General features: G+C 40.5%; 1 protein-coding gene across 6 annotated transcripts in view; it reads right to left on the reverse strand.

Moving 5' to 3' along the window:
* LOC122556192 (uncharacterized) overlaps positions 1-17549 on the reverse strand; it is a 96131-nt gene that overhangs the window by 42965 nt on the left and 35617 nt on the right. For all 6 annotated transcript variants that reach the window (XM_088000301.1, XM_088000291.1, XM_088000286.1 and 3 more), the window contains 5 exons: positions 15185-16979; positions 14313-14495; positions 11940-12082; positions 7454-7613; positions 3924-4058 (listed from right to left, as the gene is read on the reverse strand). In XM_088000301.1, the coding sequence (XP_087856427.1) occupies positions 3924-4058; positions 7454-7613; positions 11940-12082; positions 14313-14495; positions 15185-16979 (2416 nt within the window). The remainder of the gene's footprint in view (positions 1-3923; positions 4059-7453; positions 7614-11939; positions 12083-14312; positions 14496-15184; positions 16980-17549) is intronic.

Consider the following 17549-nt stretch of genomic DNA (forward strand, 5'->3'; position numbering starts at 1 on the left):
TAGCACTGCTGCTTCACAGCGCCAGAGACCTGGGTTCAAGTCCCGCCTCAGGCGACTGACTGTGTGGAGTTTGCACGTTCTCCCCGTGTCTGCGTGGGTTTCCTCCGGGTGCTCCGGTTTCCTCCCACAGTCCAAAGATGTGCAGGTCAGGTGAATTGGCCATGCTAAATTGCCCGTAGTGTTAGGTAAGGGGTAAATGTAGGGGTATGGGTGGGTTGCGCTTCGGCGGGGCGGTGTGGACTTGTTGGGCCGAAGGGCCTGTCTCCACACTGTAAGTAATCTAATCTACTTACTAAATGTATATTTTAAAATCCTTTCTAAAATGTTAGCATTGAGACTAGAAAGGGTACTGCCACATATTATAAAGGAGGATCAGACAGGGTTTATCAAGGGCCGTAGATCATCCAATAATATTAGAAAGGTTTTGAATATGATTCAAGCCTGTCATCAGGGAAAGATACCAGGAGTAGTAGTTTTATTAGACGCGGAAAAGGCATTTGATAGGGTTGAATGGTCATATTTGTTTTACACATTGGAAAGATTTGGCGTTGGACAGGTGTTTACCAAATGGGTCTCAACATTGTATAGTGATCCCAAAGCAGTTGTGGTTACCAATGGATTAGGTTCGGATAGCTTCAATATGGGTAGGAGCTGGCGTCAGGGATGTCCTCTCTCGCCATTGTTATTTTCGCTAATAATTTAACCACTAGCAGAAGCTATACGAGCTGATCCTAATATAACGGCCCCGAGGATTGGTACAGGTAAACATAAAATTACCCTTTATGCAGATGATGTTCTTCCATTCCTCAGTAATCCTCTGATGTCCGTACCTCGCCTAATCCAAGTTATTAATACATTTAGCGCATTCTCAGGCTATAAAATTAATTTTTCAAAATCGGAGGCAATGCCAATGAGTGGCCTTGCTATGATACCCCACTTAGTGGACGGATCCCTTTTTCCCTTTCATTGGTCCCTGGAGGGCTTCTTATATTTAGGCATTTTTATTACTCCAGTATTTGGTCAGTTGTATAAGGCTAATTTTGTGCATTTACTGGAAAGGATAAGGCAGGACCTCCAGGGATGGGGAGACCTTCCAATTTCCTGGTTGGGTAGAATAGCACTAATTAAAATGAATGTCCTGCCCCGTCTCCTATATCCTATGAGAATGCTTCCGGTGATGCTGCCGAGGCTGGCTCTACGTAAATTATATGGCTGGCTGGGTTCCTTTATCTGGAATCATAGACGGCCCCTCATTAAGCTGAAGAAGCTACAGCTTCCATAGGCAAGGGGAGGATTGGACTTCCTAGATTTTAGGAAATATGAGTTAAGTTCCCTAGCTGATACATAGCTGATTGGGTCTTGTCTGATCCACAATCAATCTGGTTGGACATCGAGGCCTCTCAAGTAAAATACCCACTTATTAACCTTTTATTCTCAGACAAGAGGAAAATCATTACAGATCACTGTAAAAACCCTATAATACTAAACACAATTAAGGCTTGGAATGTAATGCAGCAAAATGAGGGCAATTCACATAAAACATCACCCTATGCACCAATAGTGGGAGCATGGGGATTCCAACCGGGGTTTACAGATGCCACTTTTAAACTCTGGAGATCCAGGGGTATCTCATGTGTAGGGGACCTATTTAAAAATGGGGTCCTGATGTCTTTTGAACAGCTGCGTCAGAAATTCGGATTACCTAATGGAGACCTCTTTCGATTCTTCCAAATTCGAGACTATATACAGAAGAAGACTACGTTATTAGATAGTCTTTATAAATCAGTTAGAGAATGTAGTGTCCTACGACCAGTGGGGGTATCTTCCGTCAGTAATATTTATCATTTACTACATGATGAAGTAGATATGGATAATCTGCTTAAAACATGGGATCAGGATTTGGGACTAGAAATCTCTATAGAAACGTGGAATGATATTTGGGAAAATGCTAGAAGAATTACTATCTGTAACAGAACCCAGGCTATCCAGCTGAAGATACTTCATAGGGCCCATATAGCACCAGTTCGATTGGCAAAATTTAAGGCAGGAGCATCTCCAACGTGTCCCAAATGTAAAATAGAGGTGGGCATTTTTGTACATTGCCTATGGACCTGTCATAAGATCCGTAGATATTGGACTAAAGTAGCAAGTACCCTGACAGAAATTTTAGGAACGGAAATTAAAGTGGACCCTGTATCTCTCCTTTTGGGCTTTTCGAACTTTCCCTTCCTGGACATGTACGGGAAGAGACTATTTTCTATTCTCTCTTTCTGTGCAAGGAAAAATATTTTGGTGAACTGGGTGGCTGAGGGCCCCCCTGGACTTTCAAATTGGCACAGATTAATTATGGAATGTATTCCCCTTGACTTCCTTACAAATATGGTGCACCAAAAGACCGAATTATTTTATAAAATATGGCAGCTCTTCTTGAATTACATAAATACAGATATTTCGGCTATCCTAACAAGGGCTTTTATTTAATTGAGATTACAATCCTGGCTGGTCCGGGGCCCCTTGGGAGAGGAATCCGGCATGAATATGGGTTTTATTACATTTGATGTTAACACATTCCGAGCATGTAAGAGACTTAAATATACACTCTGGTTAGTTGTAGGTTAGATTAGTAGATATTTGAGTTTTGTTTTTTTTTCCTTTTTCGGTATTTTTTCTTTTGTTAAAGTTTGGCTATTGTATATTTGATTTAATTGCATATCAATGTTTGTATTTGACAGTTTTGTTTATTTTTGTAAACTTGTAAAAATGTTAAATCTCTAATAAAAATATCTATAAAAAAAAATTTAATGAAGAGCACAGATGTGCTTTGAGTCCTTCAAGAAAATTACCATGGATATGAAATATCCAAAAAAAGTGGTCTAACGCTCCTACAAAGTGTTGATGGGGAAGTCTTTGAGTTGTCCTCTTCTTTTTAAATACAGGACTTGTGTGATTACCAGGGAGCAATCAAGAGGAGGCGGCGTCATGGTGATAATATTGTTAGGCTGATAATCCAGAGCTAAAGCTGGAGGGACATGGGTTCAAATCCTATCATGGTGAAATTTGGACTCAATAAAAATCTAGACTTAATGCAACCATGTAACTACTGTTGATTGTTGTAAAATCTTATCTAGTTCATTAACATCCATTAGGAAAGGAAATCTACCATCCTAACCTGATCTGACCAATATGTGACTCCAGACCACAGCAATGTGGTTGACTCTTAACTGTCTTCCCTGCCTTAATGTAATTAAGTTTGGATAATAAATGCAAGCCAATGATGCCTTCATCCCATTTTTAAAAATGTTAAGACCATATGATCAGAAATGACTGACGATCAAGAGGTAACTTATAAAATGATCAATGACATCCCCTTTTCAGCAGGAACCTAGGGAAACTGACATGATGATATGAAGAGGTCAAAAGGAACAGATTCAGGCTGTTCCTGGTTAAGTAGAAGTAAGGATGCCTTAACCTACTCCAGCAGTCCCACTTCTGTTCTTCTGCCTCAAGAACATATAACGTGGGAGTTGCATTCTTCAAGGGAACTTAGTCTAAGGAGAAACTAGACCTCAAAATCATGTTAGCAACCATCAAAGCACCAAACAAAACTGTCTGAGCAGTCTTATTTGGGGCTCTACTGCATAGATTACAGAGCTGACTACTCATCCATCATTTATTAGAGGGCCTTAATGGCTTGCTGAATGGCCCTATACAAGCTGGAGTCAATCCCCACATGTTCTGTGTCATTGGGTACAAGCTGTCTAGCAGACAACCTGTGGGTTGGAAAGGTCTTTGACTATAAGGATCAGTCTTTGTCTTTAGGGTACATTCTTAAAATTATCTTCTCTAACCTCTCCCATAAATCTAGCCTATGACTTCTCCTTCTAGCAGACAGATCCTATCCCATAACCCTGCCATTACTATACCAGATGAGGTTCTCACTGAAGACCCGACCAGCCCATCCTGAGGCATCTGCTTAGTTAGGTCATGTGGTGCAGTTGGATCTCCTGCGATGCTTTCTGTCAGCTTCTCTTCCTCCCGGTACTCTACATTTTGTTGATCTGGAAGGAATCAGAGGGACAAGGGTTAGATTTTTCAAGAACTTATTAAGGAGCAAAGATAGACAACTGGGAGTGGCCACACTTTGCCACTCTCGGTGTGTGAGGATGAGATTTGAATGAACAAGAGTGAAATGTAGTCAATAATCTTGTAGGATGCATCCTCTGGCTGGCCACATATGACTGCCCTGAGCCCCCAGAATTTCCATGACTTACTCCTCACATTTGGAGAAAACCCAAACAGATTCTATGCCTCTACCTTTCAACATTTCCTGCAGTCAAAATAAACATCTCTTTTTAAGACATTTTAATAAGTGGCATGGACACCAGACAGCCTGACAATTAACAGCAGGACTAATGATGCCAACCCACTGATTTAATTATAATGAAAGTTCTTGATGCTTCTATTAATGTACTTGTCTTTAAATACATACTTCATTTAAAATTTTAGTTGCTAGCCAGACCTTTCAACACCCTCACTAGTTTCCATCCCCAAAGAAAAGCTATTCTACAACCTTATACTAATGATATAAGGAGACTAATCCTACAAAATGACCATCATTACTTCCGATGACCAACGCTGACTGGACATTTTTCTTGATGCATCCTGAGATGATTTCATACTTTAATTGCCTCTGATTCCCACTCACCCACCCAAGTTAAACAACTGTCTTTCCCCATATCCTCAATATTTGGACAAACAATAAACAAAGATGTTGAAGGTTTTTTAAATAAAGATAATATTGTTTTAAAGTACCTATAGTAGCATGATTTTTGAACACATCGAACTGCCCAAAGTTCATGATGCAGGGATATTTATTCCACTGGCATTAGCTCATTACAAACATTAAGGGAAATTACAGTGGAATGAAGCCTGTGGTTTAACTGGATTGAGGAATCCTTTATCTGTCTGCTCCTCCCTTTGTTAAAAGACATCCAATTAACCAAGGGTTCCGTTTGACACCTCCTTCATTATTGCCACCAACTGATGGAGGTCCCAGCAGAACTGCTCGGGCTCCCTAGCTCAGCATATTCCTTCACTGTTGCCTTCTGCTGCTGGGGAAGGATACAATGACCATTTATCAAGCAGTTGCCTCTCACAATTTATTCCTCTCACAGATTGACAGCACTCATCAATATCAGCAGCCATCTAGGTCAATAACACTGCTTTATGGTTGGTCTTCCTATTACTTGATGGCCCGCTTGATTATGATTTGCTATCAATGCTTGACACTTCAAGCTGTCAGTAAGGATGGGTTGCTTCACTCATTCTCCTTGACATGAATCAAGGTTGAAGAATGGTCGAAGACTCTATCCTTCCCCCTAATCCCCTCCAGCACATCAATAGTTCAATGCCTATTTGGACTCCTTTGTCAGTTCACACTGGCTTGATGGATTGTGAGCCTTCCAGTAATGGTGCACTTTACTGAAACCTACGAAAATTAACTGAAGCTGTCTGAGGTCTTCTTTCAATTTCGATGACAAAGATGAAACCACATCTGGCTCCATCTGTCTGGACCTAGTTTCAATTTCACTCAAAAGTGCATCAGTGACACTTAGCTGAATCTTAGTCTGGTATTCAACTGTCTATTGGGTCTCCAATGCTCTAAGTTTGACAGATGTTTGAATTAGCTGAATGGGTTATTGTCTGTAAACACTTCAAACTTGGCACTGATGAGAGTGTTTCTGAACTTCTGGAAAACAAAGTACCTCAAAGCTAGAGTTTGAGTTCCATACTGGAGTAAATCTCTGCATTCCTCACTTTCAGCTTAAGACTCTGATTGGCATAAGCGTTAACTACTCATTTCAGCTGTTGAACCTATGACAGCACTCCTAAGTCAACCAGGGTCAGTTTCCTATGAAAGTGGGTAGCCAGCCAAGGGCAGGTGATCAGATAAGCTTCTGCTTGATGGTGCAAAGTCTTCACATGCTGTAGTCCAGCTCCCTTTGATGCTGCCACTTATAAGCTTTCTCAATCTCACCTGCAACATTCTCTGATTTCCTCAGCAAATCTTGGAATGGGGCATCTGATTGTACATAGCCTTGCATAGACATTCTGTGGAAGTGAATCAGACCAAGAAATGCATGTAATTCCATTTCCATATTAAGCTGGGGCAATTCTCTACCACCCCAATTTTCTTATCATCAGGAATAATGCCTTCCTTACTAACAAAGTTCCCATACTAGAAAGTTGACACTTCTAATGGTTTGTTTTTTTAAGTTAATGTGTGACAAGCGGGCTAATGATGTCTGGTCTTGAAAGGGTCTCTTCAAATGTCAAGCTGAGGGTGAGTATATCATTCAGATACACAAGGATGGACTGGAAATGAAAGATTTCCTGAAGTTTTATCCATCACATGCATGAATTAAAGACCCCAAAACAGCGTTCTTCTGTATTCCCCTTGTGCTTGGGAAAGTCATCATTTCAATGTCTTGTTCAGTGATGGGTAGCTGGTTATTATTGTGAGTCAAAGTGAGACCAGAATTACATTGCACTTTTGAGGATTTGCAATCCTTCCTTAGCCTACATCAAGGTTCAGCATCCCTTATGAGGCTTTCCGTTGAGGGGCTCATAACTGACACGGACCCCCAGGTTTCTGTCTTTCATCTAAATCCCGAGGACTATAGGAGAACACTTCACAACTCTTGGACGACACCTTGCTCCAAAGGCTTTGGCAGGTAGTCTTGAACTTCCTTCCAATGATGGCATGGGTAAGGAATCTTTCCTTTTAGCTCATCTTCAGTCACAATCCTGTAGTTTACCAGGTCAAATATCCAATGTCATCATCATTATTGTTACTTGGAAGTATTTACATGGATGTTTACACTGGGTTGAGAAATCTTTTGTCTGTCTGCTCCTTTCTCCCATGAAGATGCCCTTTCTTCCCAATGAAGTTCTGTTCAATCCAGCTGCCCTCACTCACCATCTCCAACTGCTGCTTGAGGTCCCAGTACAACTGCTTGAGCTCCCCTACTCAGCACTCATCCTTGCCACCTACTGCTAGAATGTTCCATTACTCTATGATTCTACTTCCAAATTCTCCAGTAGGTTAACCTTTACTTCCAAAGAAACGTCTGGAGAGTCCTGTAGGATTGATTATGTCATTTGTCCTGCGACTAGCTTGGAACCTTGTAACCAATCACGTCCAACTTGTTTGTTTTCAACTCACAAAATGGGAACGACAGTGAACTTCTGCAACCCTGAATTCTTAGAAGATCCTAACACACATTATGATCAGCAACCAAAGGTTTCTGATTCCAGTTCACCATCAAAGTATTTTCTTTGTAAAGAAATAATTTGTGGTCCATTAAAACTCTACCACAAGAACATTTTAGAAACTCAGTACAAGCTTTTGAAACCCACATTTCATAATGGATTGAACCACTGGAGAACCAACCTATAATTGGCTGTGATTGTTCATGAACAGTCACCTCACCATCGCAGTGAGTCTCAAGTAGATCTTTAATCTTATCATCAGCGAGTTCATCAAAAGCACTCCTTCCAGCTACACTCTTCTGTTTAGGATCAGCTCCATACTGTAACAGGAGTTTCACAGCCTAAAAAATACAATATACCATCATGAAAACTCATTCAGCTAAAAGGCTGAGGAATATTTGGGTTAAATCACTTTGTAATTTATATATTTTGCTATTTCACACTTCTTACACTTAAGGAGCTAAATTCCACCTTTGAAACTATCAAGTAATGATCTGACTTCTGAAATTTAGGAGTGTGTTCTTCTTAATGGTACATTTGTGGCTATGGATGGAATTTAATTGCATGACAGATTGGAGAACACCACATCCTTTCTCAGTGGAAGGTCAAGACATTTAAATCCTGATGATTTTAAGAATAATTGGATTTAAGAGGTTCCCTAATGAGCGTAAATTCCCACCACAAGCGGGCAAGTGACGTGCACTGGCTTAACTCAATATGGGATTGTTTTACCTTTGCAAGATTTTCAGAGCTCGCTCACCAGCTTGCCTGTTCCAGTGGGCTGTGCTGAATTCTGCCCTGTAAGTGTTGTTTTGCATGTGCTGTGACAATATGTGGAAACACTTAAAAATCTGTGAGAGACTTTCTAGTAGTCAGACATTTTCCTCAGCAACCTCATATCTTCTATAGGGCAGCGAGGCTGTATTAATAGAATGCACCCACTTCACTTTATCATCAACAAAATAAATGGTTTTTGGATCCCTTCAATCATAAAATATAATAACCTATAATTCTTACGCTTATGAAAAAGAAGTATTCATCTGAGAAAATAATGCTTGACTTTGTTTTATTTTAAAGTAGACACTCATTAAATTGGTTAAATTTGTCCAAAAAGGCACTTAAATCTGCCTCTAATCCTCATTATGGTTAAAAATAATATCGACAAAAGTAATAGCTACAAGAGTGCCAGTCATTAACTCTGGAATTCATTCTGCTACCATGCCTGCTACCACATGATAGAACTGGAAGGAATTTCAGGAAATGTGTATAGCATTTGAAAACGGCTATCTCATTTTAGCTTTACCACTGAGTTTGGCACTGATTGCGTGTCAGAGGAAGAGGTGCTGATCCACACTCTGCACTCACATCTCCAAAATTTAAAGAGTCAATTCATTTTAGGAATTTGGAGAGTTTGGGAGGTTCTGCACAGAGACAACCAATTGTAGAGGATGGCCTCAGATAACACAAAGCTTTAATCATGTGTCCCTGATGCATGACTAGGAGCAGTAAAGAATCAGAAAGAGATAACTTTGCCCATTAAAGGGAGGAAGCAACCCAACTACTGTCACAAGGAAGGTGTGGCTGGATGAAGCCAAAAATATAATTCACAATATAATTTTGCTTGATTTTAATGTAGAAAATACATTAATAATTTAACCTGGTCAGGAAAAATGAATACAGCTGCACATTCACTTACAACCTGTTGTGCACACCACAACCATTTCCACATTCACAGCTCTGCCTCATATCTTGCAAACATGTCTTTTTGACGTTTCACATAACCACCCTTGCCAAATCCACTACATCCACAGGTGAGCATATGCCATTACACTCACATCTAGGTCTGTTTGCGCCCCCCCCCCCCCCACCTCCCCTCAAGAGGGAAAGAGAATGCTGATGATCTTCAAAGTCAGGATGGGGAGTTTGAGAGTGTTGGTGGGTTTGTGTGCTACTAGGATTCCGAGGGGTCTTAGTAGTCTGGCTGTCATTTCTGAAACTTCTTTGATGTATGGTAAGGTGGTTAGGGTTTCTGGCTGTGTTTGGTCTGCTTGTCGTGGTTTGTTCTTGAGGAATCTGCGGACTGTACTTTTTGAGTACATCATCAACAACACCCTCACAGGTATAAAGTTCACCAAGGAGGAATAAACCAACAACAAACTCACATTCCTGGACGTCACAGTCAAAAGAAAGGACAATGGAGAACTACAAACCTGCGTATACAGAAAACCGACAAACACTGACCAAATACTTAACTACACCAGCAACCATCCCAACACACACAAACAAAGCTGTATCAGAACACTATTCCAATGAGCCACCACACATTGCAGCACAGACGAACTTCGGAAAACAGAGGAGAACCACCTATACAACATATTCAAGAAGAACGGATACTCAAAAAGTACAGTCCACAGATTCCTCAAGAACAAACCACGACAAGCAGACCAAACACAGCCAGAAACCCTAACCACCTTACCATACATCAAAAAAGTTTCAGAAATGACAGCCAGACCCCTCGGAATCCTAGTAGCACACAAAGCCATCAACACTCTCAAACAAAAACTAACAAACCTAAAAGACCCAGTACAACCCATGGACAAACCAACGTCATCTACAAAATTCCATGCAAGGACTACCACAAACACAACGTAGGACAAACAGGAAGAAAGTTAGCCACCAGGATACATGAACACCAGCTAGCCACAAAAAAACACGACCCTCCCTCCCTCGTAGCCCTGCATACGGATGAAAAAAAACACCAATTCGATTGAGACAACACATCTATCCTGGGACAGGCTAAGCAAAGACATGCCAGAGAATTCCTAGAGGCCTGGCACTCCAACCACAACGCCATAAATAAACACATAGATCTAGATACCATCTATCAACCCCTCAGAAAACGAACAGGAAATGACATCACCATAAACCCCAGGAACCCCATCCAGGACAAACATATAAAGAGAAAGCAGGAGACAACAGCTTCGCTTCACTTGGAGGTCGCCACTGATGATGTTACCTAGCCAGGTAATAAAACGTCTGGATAGCAAACCTATAGCTCAGTGAGCAAACCTACACCCTACAACCTGAGCTACAAACCTTCACAAACCTTGCAAAAAAGTGACTGTAGTGTCAATCAAGCAGGCTGCTTTGTCCAGGATGATGTCAAGCTTCTTAAATGTTACTGAAGCTGCACTCATCCAGGCAAGTGGGGAGTATTCCATCACACTCCTGACTTGTGCCTTATAGATTGTGGACAAGTATTGGGGAGCCTGGTGGTGGATTACTAGATGCATTGAGTCACATTATTTACATGGCAAGTCCAGTTCAGTTTCTGGTCAGTGGTAACCTCCAGGATGTTGACCTTTTGGGAGATTCAGTGATGGTATCACCATTGAATGTCAAGGGGTGACGGTTAGATTGTCACTTATTGGAGATGGGAGGTTAGATCAGAGTGGTGCTGGAAAAGCATAACAGGTCAGGCAGCATTCAAGGAGCAAGAAAATAGCCCTATTCCTGATGAAGGGCTTTTGCTTGAAATGTCAATTTTTCTTGCTCCTTGGATGCTGCCTGACCTGCTGTGCTTTTACAGCACCACTCTGATCTAAACTCTGCTTTCCAGCATCTGTAGTCCTCACTTTTGCCCTCTTATTGGAGATGATCAATACCTGTCATTTGTAATCTGACATCTGTTGCTGCTACAAATGTAAGCTTAGACCAACAAGCTTAACTTATTTTGTGTAGCTCCTTTCAGGCTTGTAGTTTGGCATTCACTGATTTATGAAAGAACTTATTATGTTTTCAATTCAGTGAGAGCTAACTACACTTCATTCTTCTATACCAAAGAGAAACAAGCAGAGTGAGCATGTTGCAGTACGAGGAATACAAGTTTCCACATGGTGCTGGCTGTTTCCTCAATGAACAACTGGAGTGTGACCATATCTGTACATCTACAGGACAATGTAAAATAATCTAGCAGGAGCCATGCTACTTTTCTTCTGCATTGTTCACTGCACTAGCTGCATCTGAACAATCAAAAAGGTTGAAGATTGGGCAACAAGAGCTATCAACTGACTCACATCTGCCAATGATGCTGATACACAATATCTGTGTATGGTGTGTATACAATAAAAGCCATATCCTGATACTTTGTTTCATTATTTTAATTAGACTTGGGCATTGCTTGCTCGGCCTCCACTTACTCGGCCTCGGTCCATTCCTAACTGCCCTTGAGAAGGTGGTGGTAACCTGCCTTCTTGAACCAACGTGGTCCATGCTTGGTAGGTATACCTGCAATGCTGTTAGGAAATGGTGCTGAACATTGTGCAATCATTAGCAAACATCCCATTTCTAACGTTATGATGGTAGAAGATCACTGCTACATTCTCACTTCAGATCCTATTACCAATATTCTGGAGAGCTGCTATTATCTACCATATTTTCATATACAGCCTGGCCATTTTAAAAATGTGAACCTGAGCCCATTTGTCTAGGAAGTTTCAAATGGAGGTTGGTGTGGTGATGGTGGCAATGGTAGTAGTGAGGGGGATGGTGCCAAGCGTGAGGAATATGGAGTTTGAGAAATACACTTGCTCGTCTTAGCTTCCCAGGAATGTTTTTATTGAGAAACTAAAGTTTTTGACAAGTGTTACTGCTAAAAAGCACAATACCTCATAATGAGACCCGCTCACAGCATCATGCAATGGTAACACCCCATGCATTCCACGACTATTGACATCAGCACCGGCTTTCAGTAATTCTTGTATGATATTAATAAAGCCTCTGCTACAAGCTTCATGAAGCGCTGTCCAACCTTGTAAGAAAATTGCAGCATATACAAAATCAGATACCACCAAAGTTATGTCACATACCAACATTGACTTCAGTAATTTAAACTTTCAAACTCTGACTTCCCATCCCTGGCCTGACATTAACTTGTATATTGCAGTCAGCAGGGAGATAGTTACACAACAGGCCAAAGGTACTGGGCAGGCATGGGTCATGATCATGGCAGTTGCCCCACACATCACAAGCCTGTGACCTTCAACACTGACTCTGCTGTATTTTGTGAGACAGCTTCATTAACATAGACATCTATATGGTGCATGCATACAGCCAGAAAATCTGTGTACATTCCCCGGTGTGAATTTGGGGGTGGGGTATGTAGAGACAGCTCTGCAGCAAGCTTTCTCCTTGAACTTTAAGAGCATTTTATTTCTTTTGGAATGTTGACTAAGTCAAAACAGTTATATTTTAATGTCTGAAATGGGAGATATTTAAAAGTTTACCAATGACATGTTGTGGTACAGTGGTAGCCATATAAAACATTTTGGTAAATATTAATGGTATCAATGAGAAAACCAGAAAGATTACATATTTCTTTCTCGAATATTGCTGAGAGACATGTTGCTAAAGCTTTTTGTCTCGTACTTCCTAGGACAAATGTAGGAACAACAAATTTCAAATCATTGCAACAATTTGTACAATAGGAGAAACTGGATCTGAACAGCTGACAAGTTAATTCAAATGGGCCAAGATATTGCCACATAGATGGCAGAAGGGAATTCCCTTTGGCTCCAGTTAATTCAGAAAAGGCACAAGGTTTGAATATAGTCCTTTTATTTACGGAGAACATGACTGTACGCCATTTCTTAAAAATAAATGAGCCACATTAAAAGGTCAATGTGAGCATAAGAAATATAGTTAGTAAGTTTGCAGACGACACCAAAATTGGAGGTGTAGTGGACAGCAAAGAAGGTTACCTCAGATTACAACGGAATCTTGACCAGATGGACCAATGGGCTGAGAAGTGGCAGATGGTGTTTAATATAGATAAATGCGAATTGCTGCATTTTGGGAAAGCAAATCTTAGCAGGACTCATAAACTTAATGGTAAGATCCTGAGCAGTGTTGCTGAACAAAGAGACCTTGGAGTGCAGGTTCATAACTCCTTGGAAGTGGAGTCGCAGGTAGACAGGATAGTGAAGAAGGCGTTTGGTATGCTTTCCTTTATTGGTCAGAGTACTGAGTACAGGAGTTGGGAGGTCATGTTGTGGCTGAGTACAGAAGATTGGTTAGGCCACGTGGAATATCGTGTACAATTCTGATCTTCTTCCTATCGAAAGGATGTTGTGAAACATGAAAGAGTTCAGAAAAGATTTACAAGGATGTTGCCAGGGTTGGAGGATTTTAGCTATAGTGGGAGGCTGAATAGACTGGGGATGTTTTCCCTGGAGCGTCGGAGGCTGAGGGGTGACGTTATACAGGTTTATAAAATCACGAGGGGCATGGATAGGATAAATAGAGAAAGTCTCTTCCCTGGGGTGGGGGAATCCAGAACTAGAGGGCATAGGTTTAGGGTGAGAGCGGAAAGGTATAAAAGAGACCTAAGGGCAACATTTTCATGCAGATGGAAGTACGTGTATGGAATGAGCTGCTAGAGGAACTTGTGGAGGCTAGTACAATTGCAACATTTGAAAGGCATCTCGATGGGATATAGGCTGAGTGCAGGCAAGTGGGACTAGATTGGCTTGGGATATCTGGTTGGCATGGACAAGTTAGACCAAAGGATCTGTTTGCGTGCTGTACATCCCTATGACTATAATTGGCAATGCCTTGGTGAACCATAACTAATCATGTGGATTCATGTGCTTATTCATATATTCAAACTCAAAGCCTAGTTCTCTAAATGAAAAAAAACATATTTGTCCAGGCATTGCACTCTTCTAATTAAACAAAAACTTTGGAAATACTGTTCCTTGATGCAGTCCCAATTGTACATCTCAAACAACCACAGTCAACATGGCCATTTTTGAAGTTAAACCAAAGCTTTGAGGTCTCTGTCTCCTGGTACATTCTCCTTGACCAAAGCCAAGCAATCAGCAACCTGTTTCTCATGTAATACAAATTGTTGTTCCCTTTGAAATTTGCTTTTCTTGCCTCTGTTCTGATGACTGCAAGGCCGGCACTTCTGTTTTTTTTCTGCAATGCTTAAGTCCTATTCTACCCTAGTATTATTTAAATTCATTTTAAAGTCAGCAAACCTGCATTGTCCTTGCTATTTATATCGATTCCAGCTGAGATTAGAGATCTCACAGAAGTTAAATCTCCCTTCATCGCAGCAAGGTGTAGACGAGTCTCTCCCTTGCCATTTTTCTTGTTCAGCGCACTTAGTTTTGGAATATGAGATTCAGAGGTTGGTGTAAAAATATCAGGCATTGGACAATCTGTTACAATTAAAAAAGGGAATACAAGTTCATAGCTTTGAAATTGAGTTTCCTGTAGATTGAAGCAAAAATATCTATGATGCTTATTGGCATAGGAAATAAACTTCATTGTTCTCATAACAGTGACCTCTTCATCAGACCAAAATTAAATGCCTGAGCTGCCAATGCTAGAAGCATACTCGGTACAGGAGCTAAACAAAGTGAGATGAGCAAGAGGTGTTTGCTATTAGAGTAAATCAAGTTCAGGTGCTCAAGAGAAGTAGAAGAAATAATTCAAAGAATCTAAGAATATATTTTAAGAGGGAAAAACTGGACGAGTCAGAAGTGTTTCAGTGAGAAAAAAAATTAGACCGGAGTTTGGGAACTGGGGATGAAAATGGTTAGATTTCCTCCATGACGGAAGAAGAGGGAAGAAAATGGGAATATTTAATTATCCAAATAAGTGAGTGCAGTCCTTGATAAATAGTGGTATTGTCATTGACCTACTTGATCACAATCCACTCCAGCTGAAGCAACCCCCCTAATAGCTTGAAAACACTCAGAGCAGATAGTGACTCACTAGACTTCAACTCAGGAGAACATAGCTGCAACATTAATAATTTACACTTGCTGAAAGTTTAAAACCATATTTCATCTGCAATGCAACAAAAGCATAATATGCTTAATAGTTTTGGCAGTCTGTTGCCTACCAGATCTCTTTGCTGTCTTGTCTTCAGTTTTCATATTTGTAGATTGTATGCTGTGCATTCTCTTAGTCACTTGCAGTTTATTCCTTTGATCATCATTGCCTTCTGTTTGAGTTACAGGGGCAGAGCCATTTTTAATGAGGTCTTGCATTGATCCTTTGCACTTGTTCCTTGCAAAGTTATCTCTGGCTTCATTTACATTTGCTTCTTTATTTATTTCCATGTTAATTGCCATGGACAAGGGGCATGCAACATGTAGCTTATTGATTCTCAGTCCAGTTGTGTTGGCATTAGATTCATTCAAATATGTTTGAGGGCCTGGGTGTGAATTTGTAGCTGCAGGACTAAACTCATAAATTGAGACTGTCTCACAAGTGGAAGCACTGCTAATAGATTGATCAGTCACGGACATGACTCCTTTGGGTTTTTCTCTGAGAGTAACTGGTTCAAATATCACTGCCTTACTAACATCTCCAGTAGGGACCACATTGCTACTTAATTTATATTCTGTGATCCCGTTATCAAGTCTTTCATAATCTGACGCTGTAGAACAATTGGATTCTTGCTGTGAGGACACACATTCTGAGATCATAGAAACAAATGGCTTCTCCGCAGATTCATATTCAGAAATCATGGAGTCACTGCATCTGTGTTTTAATATGACAGAAGCTTCTACACTGCATTCACAATTCTCTTCTGAGACTTTATTTTTGGTGGGTTCATGCTTCCTACTCTCACCCATCGTATTTGACTCAGTAGTTCTACTATATTCCATGCTTGACAAATGTCTAGCAGAGTCAGAGTATTCTGTGGAATCAACATCATTATGAAAATTATATTTCCCCGTTTCCAGTGAAATTGCATGATCGATGGAGTGATCATCAATGTTGTTTTCTGTGTGTCCTTGAACAAAGGTTTTTGGAACCAATATCACATTATTCTCACAAATGGTTTTTATGTTCATCACATCGTCTTTAGTTTGTGGTTTTGGTGATGAATGTTGTGAATGATTTGAAGTTTTTTTCAGCTGTGCTGGCTGCACATTACTGTTGCTTGCATCCAGCATTTCTATTGTACCTAATTTATTGTTTGTTGTGTTGTTGGTATTGGATTTGTTACTCACACTTTGTAACATGTTCACTGTGCAAAGTTTATCAGCTGAGTTAGTTTCCATATTTGGAGAGTTTAGTCGATTTGCTGTGAGTACCTTGAAGCTTTCTTGATAGTTCAGAGGGGCGATCATTCTATTTTCACTCCCAGCCATGCAGGGTTTAAGTATATTTTGTTGGAGGTTTTCAGCACTGGGTTGTTTGGATTCTGTTGATGTTTTCTCCGTTTGGTCAGAAAGTCCACACATTGAATTTCTGATCCTTATAGATTGTCTCAGTGCTATTTCAGCTTCAGATGTACCATCAGGAACTACAACAAAGCCAGAAGTGCAACTAATGGGTTTTGTCTTGATCTCTTTCATAGTTACAGAGGAAGCTACGGTCTGATTTTCATCTCTGCCTGCAGCTTGAGATTTGCTATTTAAAGAGTTACATTGTATTATCTGTTGTCCTGAATGACTAGAAAGCTGAGACTGTAATTTCAATATGTGATGAGGAGTAACACTTCTCTGAGGCAGTCTAACATCCACAGACTTCATCTGATTTTCCATTACAATACAGGTAGCTACTGTATTTTGGATCTTTTTTTTGGACTCTACGTCACTTTCTGCTTGGTGTGTGTTTTCTGTTTTTCTCTTCCAGGTCAGGGTTCTGTCACTCATCTCAGCAATTTTAGAATTCCTGCTCTCCTGGAATTGAATGCATCAGAAAATAAATATAATTAACTAAAAGAATCAGAACAAATTAACAATAATAGTACTAGTTTCTACATGTATCTGTTCACATCACTTGAACAAATAAAAGAAATTATGAAATATGCAAGCTCTGAGACACATCTCTGACCACATGTGGTAGTTCACAGGCGTAGTTCTTGATTTACAATTTGTTTGCAGCTCCCTTTTTTGTTCAAGGCACAAAACTATGTTGAGTTCATTACACTTTGCAGCTCAATCCAAAGAAATGCAACTGTGGTTAATCAAGACTTTCACATTCAAGGAAGAATAGACTTCAGCTCTAGCACAACAAGGTGGAGGAAGAAAAAGCAGCCAGTACAGCGGCTTCTCTGTCATGGATTTTCACATTCCATTCATGGTCACTGGGAGGCCGATCCAGCTTATCAGTGCATACAGCTCCATGACCTGGTGGAATGACAGTGGCTGAATTTGACCCACCTCATATTGCTGTCTCACAGGACTACAGCAATAGCCAGGCCTCTGGACCTCAGAATTGAAACATACAATCATACAATACAGAAGCTC

This window comes from Chiloscyllium plagiosum, unplaced genomic scaffold (assembly GCF_037043375.1).
Source record: "Chiloscyllium plagiosum isolate Xiang-an unplaced genomic scaffold, Cpla_swu_hap1 HiC_scaffold_2, whole genome shotgun sequence".
Classification (NCBI taxonomy): domain Eukaryota; kingdom Metazoa; phylum Chordata; class Chondrichthyes; order Orectolobiformes; family Hemiscylliidae; genus Chiloscyllium; species Chiloscyllium plagiosum.